At 44.3% G+C, this 12,549-nt stretch overlaps 1 protein-coding gene and 1 pseudogene across 4 annotated transcripts in view; both read left to right on the top strand.

Annotated features, from left to right (window-relative positions):
• Positions 1–447: 447 nt before the first annotated feature.
• Positions 448–12,549, top strand: part of Cecr2 (CECR2 histone acetyl-lysine reader) — a 114,934-nt gene continuing 102,832 nt past the window's right edge. For all 4 annotated transcript variants that reach the window (XM_087904303.1, XM_085687054.2, XM_087904302.1 and 1 more), the window contains exon 1: positions 448–588. In XM_087904303.1, the coding sequence (XP_087760429.1) occupies positions 463–588 (126 nt within the window). In that variant the 5' untranslated portion in view covers positions 448–462. The remainder of the gene's footprint in view (positions 589–12,549) is intronic.
• Positions 1,018–12,549, top strand: part of LOC125406857 (voltage-dependent calcium channel subunit alpha-2/delta-4 pseudogene) — a 30,611-nt pseudogene continuing 19,079 nt past the window's right edge.

Here is a 12,549-nt window from a genome sequence, read left to right as displayed (position 1 = left end):
GCCCCCTCCGCGTCACGCGCGGCCCCTCCCGGGAGGGCGCGGCTGACCCGCTCCCCCTCCCCTCCGCCCCGGTGCAGCTGTCCGCGCCAGGGTGGGGGCGGGGTTGTTGTTGTGGTGTGCGCCGGCCCCGCCCCCTCCTCGTGGGCGGCCCCTCCCCCAGGCCTCCGCCGGGCCCCCCTCCCCACCCCCAGCCCCATCTGTTTTTCTCCGCGCTGAGTGGATTATATTGTATGGGACTGGGGGCGGCCGCACGGCCGCGGCAGGACGGGGCGAGCGCGCGGCCCCCGCCGGCTGCCGGAGCAGCGGCCGCTTCAGCGACTCGGCCCGCCGCCCCCCGCCCGGCGCGCCTCAGCTTGTGCTCACGCCGAGCGGCGGGAGCCGCCGCGCGCTGAGAGGCACTGCCCGCGGCCGGAGTCGGAGCGGGGGAGAGCGGGCGGGCGAGCGGGCGAGCGCGGCGGGGAGATGTGCCCGGAGGAGGGCGGCGCGACCGGGCTGGGCGAGCTCCGCTCCTGGTGGGAAGTCCCGGCCATCGCGCACTTCTGCTCGCTCTTTCGCACGGCGTTCCGCCTGCCCGACTTCGAGATTGAGGTGAGTGGCGGACGCTGCGCCCTTTCTCCGCGCTTCTCCGCGGGGAGTCGCGGGCCGCCGACTTGGCGCGGAGTGCGGGCGGCGAGGGGACTCGGCGGCGGGCACGAGGCTGGCGACCGGCACGGGCTTCCCCGCGTCCCCGCGCGCTCTCGCAGGCGGGGGTCGAGGCTGCTTTTGTCGGCGCGGGACCCCGGGGCTCTCCCGGGACTTCTCGACCGGCCCGAGGGCGAGAGTGCGCGCGCGCTCCCCGCGGGAGCTGTTCGGACGGGGGACGGGGTGCGGGCGCACGAGCGGGGGCCGCTGCGGCCGGGCAGGAGCGGCCCCGGGCAGGGTCGGCGGTGCTCGGGAGACGCTCGCCCGGGGCGCACTTGGCCGACTGGCGGAGGCCCGTAACTCTCGGCTCTTTGAATCAACTTCGGGCGGGCGGGGATGGGGCCTGGGCTTGGGGCGTTCTCCTTGTGGGACCGCCTGGCGCTCACCGTCGCTCGGGACGCCGAGACTGTAGAGGGAAAGTTTGGGTACCCCTCCCTAAAAAACAGCTTCTCTCCTGAGGAACGTGCAGCTCTTCGGGGAGCTCGCTCTTTTGAGTTGATTTCGCCACCATTATTCCCCCGGGCGAGCGAGGAGGGAAGGGATGGCTTTCTGGCCGGGCCGAAGGTGCTTTGTGATAACTGGACTAAAATCGGAGGGTTCTAGCGGCCAGGACAGTGGCGGGAGTGTGGGAAACGGAATGTGTAACATGGCTCAAAGCAGCCGCAGCATCTCGCCTTTATTTTTTTGGATGGAGGTGTGAAATATATGATTGGTTGGCAGGTTGAGTTGCTCTCTTTCCTATGGTAATCTATGTTGTGACTTAACCACCTTTTTCTTGGGACAAAGGTACACGGAACTGTCGATCAGTTTATTGTTTTCAGTTCTGTGGATGGCTTTACAATTGAAGTAGTCGAGATTAAAGTAATTTAATTGGAAGTTCTAACCGTTGTGATTGCCTCTCCACCCCCATGAACTTTGCTGTTAATTTGTTGACTCCTGGGGTCCTTGCTTGCACACCTTTATTTTTAAAGTCAGTTGTATTTGCAGAAATATTATTTGCTTCTCCTATGAATGAAGCGTGGGAACTTGATCTTGTTGCAGACTTAATGAAATCGGAAAGCTAAAATGATCCCAAGAGCTGAGTTAGGAAAATGAAGAGGACTATAGACTGAAACTAGGGCCGCTCGTTGGCTTTTGGAGGTACTTTTAAACAATGCGAGTAGGTTGGTAGGATTCTTCAGTTCTTCAAGTCATGGACTTCTCCACGTTGTAGGAAAATTTTACGAACCCTCAAAACATTTGTTTACAAAGTTTGAACATGGATGTAACGAATATTTTTTGTGATAAAATTTTGTAATGAAATCGGACTACAAAGACCAACGATTTGGGAATCTTAACGGGGAAGGGCTACTTAACGCTTCTGACGTCCTGTGTTTCCTTTTAGTTGGGAAATCCTGAGCAGTGTAATTAAATCCTGCTGCTCAAAATGGTGGCTGCCCTGTGTGGGGCATTGCTTGTGACAGTGCCTATTGGGTGCTGGTACTTGTCCTCAGCCCTTTTCTTTCTTAAGAGAAAGTAAGTTGATGTGCCAGATTGAGTGCATTTGAAGAACACTACCGTTGGGGGGAAAATGCCACCTTTTGAAGTCCTTGTTTACCCATTTTGTTGATGGAAAAGTAGAGGAAACTCATTTTGCTTTAATTATTCTCAGTATATTTAGAGTAACTTCTTAATTTTTATCCTGAATAGTAAACGTGCAGTTTCTCAGTGTTAGATGGCCTGATTTCTTTAGGCAGTGTAAGCTCTTACTGTCTTTTAGATGGTCTACTTGACATGGTGTCTTTTAATTCTAGTTGTTAAAAAACATTGTTAGTCGGGCAGTGATGGCGAACGCCTTTAATCCCAGCACTCGGGAGGTAGAGGCAGGAGGATCTCTGTGAGTTCGAGGACAGCCTGGTCTAGAGAGCTAGTTCCAGGATAGGCTCCAAAACTACACAGAAACCCTGTCTTGAAAAACCAAAATAATAATAATAATAATAATGTTGTATGGGTGTGTCTGTGTCAGGGAGTTTTGTGGAGGTCAGAGGACAATTTGAGGAAATTGGTTCTCTCCCTCCATGTGAGAGTCCAGGAATCAATCAAACTCAGGTTGTCTGGTGAGGTCCCATTTTCCTTCACAGGGAGCCTTAGTCCCTTTCTCTGATTCTAGCATTTCTTGAAAGAGAAAAGACCCTCTTGTCAGTTAAAAGTGTGCGTTATCTTAAAAACATTCAACCATGTTAATATCCTGATTCCAACATGTACCTACTTTAAATACTACCAAACCTTTCTCCTCTCCCCTATGGAGAAGCTTAGTGAACATGTAATAAACGGTAATGACTTTCTCCTCCTGTACCTGTAGTTCCTATATTTAATTTAGGGTTTTGAATAGTTATAAAAAGATGAACTATCTAAAATTCGTACTCTCTAAGAAATTTGACTTTGGCCCATCAACAATGCAGACAGAATTCCCCAAAGACACCATCAGTAAATTTGTTTTGTTTTTCTTAGGTGATTTGAAACACATCAACTAGTTTATTGGTTAGACTTACAGTGCAGTGTAAGACCTTCTTTTAAAGTAAAAATATACCAATGATGAGCTGTATGTACCTGGTGGGTACATGGGAAAACCCTGTAGTTCTAATTACACCTTGAAACGCTAGAAATAAGAAATATAAACTACCGAATAGTCAGAGTTGGACATCATTCCTTTAGGAAGCCAATTTTTAGTTGTATGAAAGATAGAATTTTACTCTTTTCTCCCAGGCTGAATCCTTTTATTTATAGAAAATTTAGGAAGCAGAATCCTTAAGTACGAGGTTTCTATCAAAAGTGAAGCTAATCTCTCAGCTAGGTGAAGGGCTCCAGGATTCTTGTTGCTATTCTGTAAGAGGTCAAGACCTCTCAGAGGCTAGTTCCTAAAGTGGGGGTGTTTTTATTTTTGCATGTAAAAAATTTTTGTACTACTAATTAACCTTAAACAGATCATTTCTTTAAAAGAGTCAACATATTTGACTTCAGTATGTGTAGGGGGGTGGTGCTGGGGATTGAACCTAGGGTTTTTATACATGCTAGGCAGGCACTGTGTCACTGAACAGTCTTTCCCAGCCCTTTTCTTTTTTCTTTCTTTCTATTCCTTTTGGGTTTCTTGGGACAGGGTTTCTGTGTTGCCCTGGCTATCTTGGAATTCACTGTGTAGACCAGGCTGACCTTGAACTCAGAGATCCACCTGCCTCTGCCTCCCTAGCCTTAGGATTAAGGTGTCTGCCACCACCACCTGGCATTTTCTGATTTTAAAAACTATACGAACATTATATAGGGCTTAAGTTTTTGCAAAATACAAATAAAAGGCTTAAAATAACTCAAGTCCCCAAATGGGGGAAAGCTGGTAACATAAAATTAAAATGAAAAATCTTTTGTTACTGTATTTAGAAAGTCCTATATTCCAGATAGGTTTGTGCTAGCTTTTTCAGAAGAGGCTAGGGTGTAGTTAGACATTGATAGATTAGAGATACTGCATTCAGTAGTTAATTATCATTAAATATTTACTATATGTTACTTTTTTGATGTAATGGCACTGAACCCAGGGTTTTAACACATGCTAGGGACTAAGCTACAACCATACCTAGTCCTTATTTTTTAAGAGTTTCACTCTGGGCCAGGCAGTGTTGGCGCACACCTTTAATCCCAGCACTTGGGAGACAGATGCAGGCGGATCTCTGAGTTCCAGGCCAGCCTGATCTACAGAGTGAGTTCTAGGACAGACTCCAAAGCTACACAGAGAAACTCTGCAGCCAAGGTTGGTGAACAGCTTCTCTAGTAGTTTGGGATATACACATGAACCATCTAGTCATCAAAGCTGCTCATACTTGATCTCCTTGGCCATATTAGCTGATAATAGAATCCAGTTATATATGATTTAGTAAAAGCCAAATATTTTGTATTTAATATTGTAGTGGATTAGGTTAGTTAAGTTTGTATTGATTTGAAACAAAGATATTTGAGCTTTTTGAAGGTTAATGCTTGTTCCAAATTGAAGTAAGGCAACAGGGGACAGAATGATTTTTCATAACCTTATAGAGCAGTGGGTCCTGACTCTTGGGGTTGAATGAGTCTTTCACTGGAGTCCCCTAAGGCCATTGAAAAACACAGACATTTACATTACAGTTATAAAGTAGCAACAAATGATTTTATGGTTGGGGGTCACCACAACAAGAGGAACAGTATTAAGGGTCATAGCATTGTTACAGAGAGATGATGGAGCTGGGGCAGGGCTGGAGTGCTGCCTCCACGTAGATGTTTAGAATTGCTTGCATGGGTTTGAGTGGTTTGTATAGTAGCTGAAGCCTTATGAACCTTTTTCTGCCTACCTTTCTTGCTTTACTGTTTTCTGCCTTGTGTCTTCTTCCTAGTTGTGGTTGTGTGTCTTAAGTCCCCCCCTCGGCAGCATAATGTGGGGCCAGTATATAGAGCTTTGTAGTCTACCCTTGGTATTTCTGTTTCTAGCCCCTTCGTCAAGAGAATGAGCCATGAATTGTAATTAACACAAGCAATAAGATTTGCTGAAATTTAAACATGTTAGTTGTATCAGGTGTGTCAGGGGTGGGTAACAGATTTTGTTGATATTTAGGTACGAGTGCTGTCAGGGTGGGGATTAGACTTAATATTTAATCAAATTCTAAAGGAGATCTTTAAACAATTTGAAGATTAAATGAGATCTGTATTGGAACTGGTAGTTCTATCATTCTGTAGACTGAAGCTGGGGGACTATCTGTTCTAGATCAGCCTAGACCAAAAAAGTGCCCCGCGGTCCCTCCCCCCAGTATAGAGTACCTAACTATAGGAAAGAATAGTTTTGTCTGACTAGGGAACTCAGAAGCTATTTCATGACCCAAGATTCACTGGACTAGGAATTACAGAAGTGTTTAGAGGTATGAGGGATCAATTCTAGGGCCTGGGCATAATCAGGCCACTAACTGAGCCTATTCCCTCTCAGGAAACTTGGATTGTAATGGTGTCCTTAATTTAACTAGTCCTGTGATCTGGAGCAGGTTAAAGTGATGTAGTGAGACATACAGTACTGTATACTTTTAAAATACCAACTCATTATCCTTAGCTGCCTTTAGCCAGGGGGTAGAGGTTACCATCGTTTTACAGATGTGGAAATTGAAAGTTTGGCAAGACTTGGTGTTTGCATAAGAATCCCCACATCGGTCCAGGGCTTTTGCCCCAAAATCCCTGCCACTGTGTCAGTTCTGTGGAGATTTTCAGTATCTATCATGAAGACTGAGATTCTCTGAAGTGCAAGTCTGAGGTTTCTTGGTTCAAAAGATTCTTTATTTTTCATTAGGTGTGTATGTATATTGTGTATGTATTGCATACGTGGGGGTCAGAGGACATGATGGGGTGTTGGTCTTGACCTCACCTTGTTTGAGATGTCTGGTGGCCCTAAGATGTGTTCTGGGGTCTCATTAGGTTTCCATGGCAAGCATTTTATAAAACCACTCAACCATCTCCTTTCCCCATTTTTTAGTTTTATTTTTGGGACTTTTTATTTTATTTTTTAGTTTTGTTTTTTTGGAGACAAGCTTTCTCTGTGTAGCCCTGGCTATCCTGGAACTTACTTCTATGGACCAGGCTGGCTTTGAACTCAGCTCCACCTGCCCTTTTCTCCTGAGTTCTGGGATTAAAAGTGTTCACCACCACCGCCAGGTGAGACAGGGTCGCGTTTTTTACTCTGTAACCCAGGCTGGTTTAGAACTTGCTATAATTTTCTTGCCTTAGCCTTCAGAATGCTGAGTCAAGAGCGAGTGAGACAGGGTCGCGTTTTTTACTCTGTAACCCAGGCTGGTTTAGAACTTGCTATAATTTTCTTGCCTTAGCCTTCAGAATGCTGAGTCAAAAGCGAGTCCTGTTGTCTGCCGGAGATTATTTCTATCAACAAACATCTATAAAGCATCTGTGCTAGCAGGGTATGAGCTGATGGAGGTACCGCTATGTGTATAACACAAAAAATACTTGCTCTCTAGATGGGCTGGATGCCTCAGTGGATGAAAGGGTTAACAGCCCGGGAGGTGGTGGCTCACGCCTCTAATCCCAGCAATTGGGAGGCAGAGGCAGGCGGAGCTTTGAGTTCGAGGCCAGCCTGATCTACTACAGGAGCTGGTTTCCAGGACAGAAACTAGGTTCCAAAGCTACAGAGAAACCCTGCCTGGGGGTGGGGTGGGGAAACAACAACAAGAAAAACAACAACCGTGCTTGAAGACTTGAATTTGAGCCTTGAACCAACATGGTAGGTAGGAGGAGAGAACCAACCCCTTCAAGTTTTTACTCTGACCTCCATGTTTTGAGTGTTGTACACACATACATACACACACTAAATTAATTTTTTTTCCTGAGACAGGGTTTTTCTATTTAGCCCTAGTTATCCTCAAACTCAGTAGAACCTGCCTGCCTCTATTCCCAAGAGTTGCGATTAAAGGTGTGAGCCACAATGCACAGATAACACAAAATAAATTAATAAAAATAAAATTTAGAAAGTACCTGCCCTCTTTTAGTGAACAAATGCTACAGTGCATCCCAGGGTCTAGGAAATGATGTCTAGGGAAGTTTGTAAAGAGAGGAAAAGGGGTTGGTGACTTGCTGAGATAGCATTGAGTGGAACTGAGATTAAGTGCTTTAAAATGATTTACAGGTGTGATTTAAGGGTGTGGTGACACACTTCATTAATCCCCTCACTTTTGAGCAGGGCCGAGGCAAACTCTTAAGTTCAAGGCCAGCCTGGGCTACTGAGTGAGGTCTAAGCCAGCCAAGATTCTATACATGGCCTTGTTTTAAAAACAGAAACAAGCTTTTTTTAATATTATTTTTATGTGTATAGGTATTTCTCCTGCGTGCATGTATGTGTCTGGTGCCCTCAGATGCCAGAAGAGGATGTAGGATCCTCAGGACTGAAGTTACAGAAGGCTGTTAACCATCATATAGGTGCTGAGAATCGAACCTGGATCCTCTGAAAGACAGCAAGGGCTCTTAACTACTGAGCCGTCTGTCCAGTCCCCGTATACAGTGTATTTAATGTAAAACATGTGGTGTGTATCCTGGATTGGCTTAGAGCTTGTAGCTATCTTATAGTTGTGTACACAGGACACCGTTTTTTTAAACCTGCTTTCTATCCTCTTGAAGAGTCAGAATCCCCTCTTTCTCTATTGAGGAAAGATAAGAACAGGATATGAGTTACAGAAGGGCAAATCCGTAATGCAAGTTGGCGATATCCTTTTTTAATGGAATCCTCACAGAGTAATGTGCAGTCACCGTTTTGGTTTTTCAAATATTTTAAGAGGAGAGACTTTGTAGCTCCCTGTCCCCCTCCCCGAGTGGGAGGGCTTCAGGGGAGAAGTTGGGACCTCCTACAGTTGTAGAAAGATTGGTTCCCCTCTCATTCATGAAGGACACTCCATGTTGGTTTGGTGTTTGCTTGCCTTATCATTATTGTAAATTCAACCTTGCTTCATTTTCTGGAACACAATTAGGAAAGTCTAAAATTCAACTTAGGTAGTAGAGCTCTTGATTGCAAAGCCTTTTTGTTTTGTGTTGTTTTGTTTTTCAAGGATTTCTCTGTGTAGACTTGGCTGTTCTGAAACTCTGAAGACCAGGCTGGCCTCCAACTCACAGAGATTCGCCTGCTTATTCCTCCCACGTGGATAGCAAAGTCTTAAGATGGGCATCCTGGGATGTTAAGGATCCAGAATATGAGATGTTCTGGCAGAGTGTGGAAACGATCAATATAGAGGCAAAGTGTAGTGTGTAGCATGTAGACAGCTAGACCTAGAACCTCTGAGAGGCCAAGTCCAGACTATTATATTTCAATTTGTGAACACATTTTTAAAAGGTGCTAGACATCTGGATTGTGGTTCATCCTTGTCCCCCTTATATAAAGTTGTGATTTTAGGAAGATTAATTCTGTTTCAAATTTGTTTTACTTTTATTTAGATTTAATTTATTTATTATAGATACAGTATTCTGCCTGCATGTATGCCTGCAGGCCAGAAAGGGTACCAGATCTCATTGTAGATAGTTGAGTCACCATGTGGTTGCTGGGAATTGAACTCAGGACCTCTGGAAGAGTAGCCAGTGCTTTTAACCTGAGCCATCTCTCTGGTCCCCTGTTTCAGATTTGTAACATGAGAATTTCAAGCTAGCTGATTCCTGGCTATTTCCTAGGAGGGACCATTCCTTAGAATGCCTAGTACCATTGACTCAAGCAAATTATCATAGCGGGTAGCATGGGTTAAACTCAAGGTTACTATCTATACTCCACAAATTTATTGTACCAAATAGAAGGTGCAAATCTATACTTGCTTACTATGTTTGCTAATTACATGGATGTTTTTCTCTTTCAATGGAAACTTGTCTGCAAATAAGCTTCTTTGATAGGAAGCTTGCCATTTTCATTGTTGCTATTCTCAAACTGACAGGTTTTAATGTTTGAGATTTGGAGGGATTCTGGAGAATGAGTGCCTTGAATTTTGTTATTTATTTATTTTTGGGAGACAGGGTTTCTCTGTTTAAACTCATTTTGTAGACCAGGCTGGCCTTCAAACTAGGAGATCTTCCTGCCTAACTCCCCATTGCTGGGACTAAAGGCATGCACCACCACCGCATCTAGCTTCTGAAGGAAGTTTTGTTTGTTTTATTTTTGAGACAGGATTTCTCTATAGCTTTGGAGCCTGTCCTGGAACTAGCTCTTGTAGACCAAGATCTTGTAGTCAGAGATCCACCTGTCTCTGCTTCCTGAGTGCTAGTATTAAAGGTGTGTGCTGCCACCACCACCTGGCTCTGAAGGAAGTTTTGAAGGGTTTAGGTTGCTTCCTGGTATTGAGGTATTAGACAGCTGGTAACAGGTACTTGGGTTAGCATCTCCTTTGTCCTTCTTTTCTCTTTAGAAATGGGTCTCACTGTGTAGACCAGGTTGCCCTCAAAATCACAGAGTACTGCTGCCGCTGCCTCTTCAGTGCTAGTATTAAAAGTGTGTGCCACCATACCTGGTGATAAATGGATTATTTTGGTTTGGAAAGAAGATGGCATTGTGATGCTGACTAAACTAGGTTAGTGTACTTTGGAGCATTCTGTGTTTCTTGTATGGAAATACTGGGCGGTGCTGGCACGTGCCATTAATAATAGCACTAAGGAATCAGAGGCAGATGAATCTCTGTGAGTTCAAGACCAGCCTGGTCTGTGAGTTCCAGGACAGATGGGGCTGTACTGAAGAACCCTGCCTCTAAAAACAACAACAAAACAGCAACAAAAAAAAAAAAGGAAAAAATATAATATTTTAACTTGCTCACCTATCTTTGGCTTTTTACCTCTTATCAGTGGTTTGTAGCCCTTCCCTTCTTTCAGTCTCTTCCCATAGAGCTGGAATCTGAGGATGGGGGTGCTTGGCAAGCACTCTGCCACTGAGCTACACCTCCAGCATGCTGAGCCTTCTTAACATTTCCTTTTAACTGGGCCTGGGACTTGGCCACCCTCCTTTTGTTTTTTTTCTTTCATTCCATTGTTGTGCTCAGCTCCTGTTGTGTGCTAGGGCCTGCTCTGGGCATGTGTTGGAGGAGGGGTCGAATTTTTAGGCCTGCATCAAGGTGCTCAATCCCAGAATTCATAGTATTAAGCTGCTATGAAGTCAGTCACTGCTGTAGCTTAAATGCCTTTTTTTTTTTTGAAATTCATGGTTCTTGGATTCTTCCAAAGGCATATAATCTCAGAATAATACTCTCGTGTTCTGTGTCTTGTACATCATTAACCATATGCAAGTTTCGAATGTAATTACATAACAATACACGAGGACTAGTATTTATTTTCATGTTTAAAGTGTCTAACCTCATCAACCTTTATGAAGGTTTACATTTTACCTATGGTAGATTTGCTGGAGTAACTGTGACCTGAAGGGTAGTAGGTCAGAGTGTGTGGTCACCTTAAGTATACATTGATACTGTTCATGTTCTGCTTATCCCATCAGAAAGTCTGTAAAAATGGAGTAGTGATTTGGCCACAGTGATACTAACCCTTTCACTTATTAATTTGAGAAAACTGTTAAACAGTCTTGTTGACTGGAACAGTGATTTTGTTTTCATTCTGGCTAGTTCCTTTTAATGAACACTCTACCCAGAATGATCATTGTTTCTGCAACAATGGCACTTGGGACAGGTTATTTGCCTGACAGAAAGTGTGTTAAATTAACAGATGTGCTCCTTTGGGAAATCCCTTTTCTTCTCCGTTTCCTTTGTGTCTCTTCTCTTCCTGAAAGGTTCTTCGTGGGTTCTTTGGGTATGAGCAGTTTTTATGAGTTCCTTGTTCAGAGAACTTTGTCTTGTAGAACTTGGTATAATAACTGGAATTTTTGGCCCATTCTTTGGGTAGTATTGGTTTGGGCTACTATCCCATACGCACGTGCTACTACTTACTATTACTAATTTGTATTATTACTTCGTGGGTGTGCGCGTGGTGGGGGAGACAGAAACAGTATGTGTCCCTGTGCATGTACCTGTGGAGGCCAGAGGTCACCTTACAGATGTTCTCCTCAATTGCTTTCCACCATTAAAAAGTTTTATTTTAATTTAAATGATTTATTTACTTATTTGTTTATTTTTCCTGACAGGGTTTCACTGTGTAGTGCTGGGATTAAAGATGTGTGCCACTACTGCCTTACAATTTATTTATTTTTAGTGTATGTGTATTGGTGTTTTGCCTGCATGTGTGTTCCCTGGAACTGGAGTTACAGACAATTGTGAGGTATCATGTGGATGTTGGGACTTGAACCTAGGTCCTCTGGAAGAGCCACCAGTGCTTTTAACCACTGAGCCATGGCTCCAGCTCTTACTTATTTTTGAAACAGTTTACTTATGTAGTCCTGGCCAGCCTAAACTTGCTTTGTAGACCAAACTGGCCTTGAATTTACAGAGCTCTTTCTGCCTCTGTTTCCTAAGTGTTGGGATTACAGGTGTGTGTAACCACAGCCAATAATAATTTAATAATTGATTAATTATAATAGTTGCTATTTTTACTTTAGTTTTGAGACAGTGTCTCACTGTGTTTCCTTGGATGTCTTGGAAATAACAGACTCAAATCTATCTGCCTTTGCCTCTGGTGTGCTAGTGTTAAAAGTGTGCACTGTCACTCCTTCTTACTATTTCTTTCTTGCTTTCCTTCTCTTTCTCACTTTTTTTTTTTTTGACACAGGGTTTCTCTGGAGTCTGTCTTGGAACTCACTGTGTAGACCAGGCTGACCTCGAACTCACAGATCTACCTACCTCTACCTCCCGAGTGCTGGGATTAAAGGCTTGCATCAGCTCTGCCCTACCTTATTACTATTTTGAATTTATTCTGTGTGCCTGATCACATGCCACAGCATATGTGTGTAGGACAGAATTCAACTTTCTGAAGTTAGTTCTATCCATGGGATAGAATTCAGGTCACCAGGATTAGTGGTTAGTATGTTATGCTAACCTGTTGAACCATCTTCCTGGCTCCCAATTTTTAAAAATTTTTAACTTATTTTCAGCTGAATGTGTGGCACATACCGTTAATCTCAGCACTTAGGAAGCAGAGACAGGTGGGTCTCTGTGAGCTGGAGACTAGCCTGGTCTACACAGCGAATTCCAGGACAGCCAGGAAACAAAGAAAAAAAAAGACTTAAATTATTGTATATCTGTGTGTCCATATGTGCATATGAGTACAGGTGTCCTCAGTGTAAAAGGTAGCGTTGGATTCCCTTGGAGCTTGGTGGTGCAGGCAGCTGGGTGCTGGCTACTGAATTTTAGTCCTCTGCAAGAGCAGTTGGTTCTCTGTAGACAGATTTTTCTTTGGGCTGCGAGCTCACAAAAAAATGACACA

This window comes from Myodes glareolus, chromosome 3 (assembly GCF_982192425.1).
Source record: "Myodes glareolus chromosome 3, mMyoGla1.1, whole genome shotgun sequence".
NCBI classification, from domain to species: Eukaryota; Metazoa; Chordata; class Mammalia; order Rodentia; family Cricetidae; genus Myodes; species Myodes glareolus.
This window is presented reverse-complemented; position numbering and strand designations above follow the sequence as displayed.